This window comes from Hylaeus volcanicus, unplaced genomic scaffold, assembly GCF_026283585.1.
Source record: "Hylaeus volcanicus isolate JK05 unplaced genomic scaffold, UHH_iyHylVolc1.0_haploid 12123, whole genome shotgun sequence".
NCBI lineage: Eukaryota > Metazoa > Arthropoda > Insecta > Hymenoptera > Colletidae > Hylaeus > Hylaeus volcanicus.
The window spans coordinates 2,011-4,562 of NW_026533092.1; the positions used below are offsets into that span (position 1 = coordinate 2,011).

Below are 2,552 nucleotides of genomic sequence, written 5' to 3' on the forward strand. Positions count from 1 at the left end.
TTAATCCATTGAACAAGTTTATGTTACAGAGTAAATAAAAAGTTTCCCAATATTCCTCTACAATATTCATCTACAAGAGGAATGATAAAAATTAGTACAACATAGAATTTCGTGTGTCTGAAAAACTAATCATAAAATCTGTTTAGTATGTTTCAGTTTATGCTGCAGAAATTCTTCCTAGGGTCATCGATTACAACAACAAATGTAGTACTACATTAATATTACGTGTGTAGATTATTGCATGAAAGCATTGTACAGTGCTCGCTTTTTCGCTTCTTGCATTTTTCTGTAGCTTGTTGCTTGTATGAGTGGCTTATTGGTTGCATGTATAATTTTTTTTTAATTTGGGGTAACACACCCCCGGCCGGGGCGTGCCACACAACACACACACACTCACACAACATTTAGATTAAGGATAAAGGTGGCTAGGATGTGGTTTTGTCTTGGCCACCCAATTTTTTTTGGGTCTCTATATGCAGCAACCTCCACGTGGTGACACCTGGGCCCTCTATATTATTTAAGTATGTAATTGGTAACTGCACATCGCCGGTAAGGCTAGATGGCATTATCAATTGCATACTATTTAATATGAGCTAATGGCTGCAATCTTTCTCGTTTACAAGTAAATGAAAGTATGAGAACTTTAATCAGTCTAAAGTATATATAATAATACATAATGAGGAAGTTTTTATACAAATAGTTTACACTATTTATATAAATAATATGTCCATAAAAATTAAAACTAAATGGTCGTACCCAAAAATGTTGTAAGAATAGTTGTTACGATTTCTGTCAGATGGCGTTACTGATACAATATTCTTTGCTTTATAGCACTGCAATACATTAGTTAATATATCAAATGTATCATTTTTATCATAGACATATGCAACAAATGATTCTACATCTTCAGATTTGAAGATGGGGAATCATTCTTGTTACAACTTTGTTACTGTACGCGACTGTAGTTGTACTTTATTTATGTATAAGATGCGTCATGTACCTGCATGTACCCCAACGTGGTAACTCATCATTCAGTGTCAATTGGAATGATGCTCGACTAATGCATTAAAATCAGATAATTTGGACCGCAAAATTAATTAAAATTTTAGTTTAACTATGTTTTCACTGATATCAAACCTATGTAGTAGTTGTCACTGTACGTACCAAAACATGTATATACTAAAAATGTAATACGTGATGCGACGCGTGCCGCGATACACGTGGTAATCTCTTTCATTTCACTGTATGGAACTACCCGCAGAAAAACATTTTTCTGTATAATTATTAATAACAGTGATATTTTTTTAGATGAAAATTTTACTAAGAAATTATTATTATTAAACATTTGGATCTAAAGAAAACATATTACAATGACAATGGAACCAGACGAGGTTATAATAGAAAAAGTAATAGGAAATGTTATTTTAAATGATGAAGCTGATAAAGAAATAGTCAAAGAAAATATCGATGTGCCAAGTGTTATTAAAAATGCATCAACTGCATCTGAGAAATGTATAAAAACTAATGTTTTTGAATCAATCTGTACTACAAACGATAATGAAATAATTTTAATTGACAAAAATACAAATATGCAGCAACAAGAATCGTTTACAAGTATAAATAACAATAAAGCATCAATCAGCAATGATAGTAACAAACAGGCCATGACTACAGATTCCATTGAAAACTTGGAACAAAAGGATGACGATATTCGTATTGTGCATGAGAACACTGTGGAATTGTCAGCTGAGTGTAAGTATATAAAATATTTATTTCATAAATGATATTATGGACAAATAGAAATTATTTAATTTCATTAATTGATTTTAACAGCAAGCAACAAACTATGTTCTCTCTCTAATATTGCTTTAGAGTACGGAGATTCTGATTCAGAGACAGAAAGTAATCCTGACATTGATAAACACGAGGATGGTGAAATTGATATGTTAAAAGAGATACAGATGCAATCTTATAGATTGATTAGCAGTTCATCGAGTGAAGAAAGCGACAGCGAAGACGATTCGACTAGTACTGACAGTAATTCTTCATTAAATGATAAATCAAGTGAATCGGATAGCAATGATAATACAAATAAGTATGTCATTTATATTATTGAATTTTTATCTCTATTAATTTATTTGTTTCGAGATCTAGACTATAAGATATCGACAATAACTTTTCGTATATTTTCAGAAAAAGTAAAGAAAATAACACAAAGGGACGAAAACATCATGAAATGAAAAGCGAATTGGATGAGTTGCCACCTATCGAAGATTTAAAAATTAGCGTACCGGAAGTACTATGCGATCCGTTAGGCGAGGTTTGTATCAATTTTGAACAAATGGTATATTATTTGTAAACATATTTTGTATTCGTCAAATTTTAGATTGCATGGATGGTTGAACAATTAGTAGTTGTGCGACCAAAGCCTGGTAAACCAACATTGAATTTAGATACAGTTTTGTTTGTCGAAAAAGGCCAAAGAGCATTAGGTAAAATATTCGATGTATTCGGCCAAGTAAGCGAACCACATTATTGCGTAAGATTCAATA

General features: G+C 31.7%; 1 protein-coding gene across 1 annotated transcript; it reads left to right on the forward strand.

Moving 5' to 3' along the window:
• Window positions 1-949: 949 nt before the first annotated feature.
• Window positions 950-2,548, forward strand: LOC128882596 (H/ACA ribonucleoprotein complex non-core subunit NAF1; the record flags this gene model as incomplete). The annotated part of the gene is made up of 5 exons (XM_054134244.1): window positions 950-1,223; window positions 1,309-1,752; window positions 1,834-2,095; window positions 2,194-2,320; window positions 2,387-2,548. Coding segments are annotated over exons 2-5 (933 nt in total), but the record flags the coding sequence as incomplete, so codon positions are not given.
• Between the last annotated feature and the right edge of the window lie 4 nt (window positions 2,549-2,552).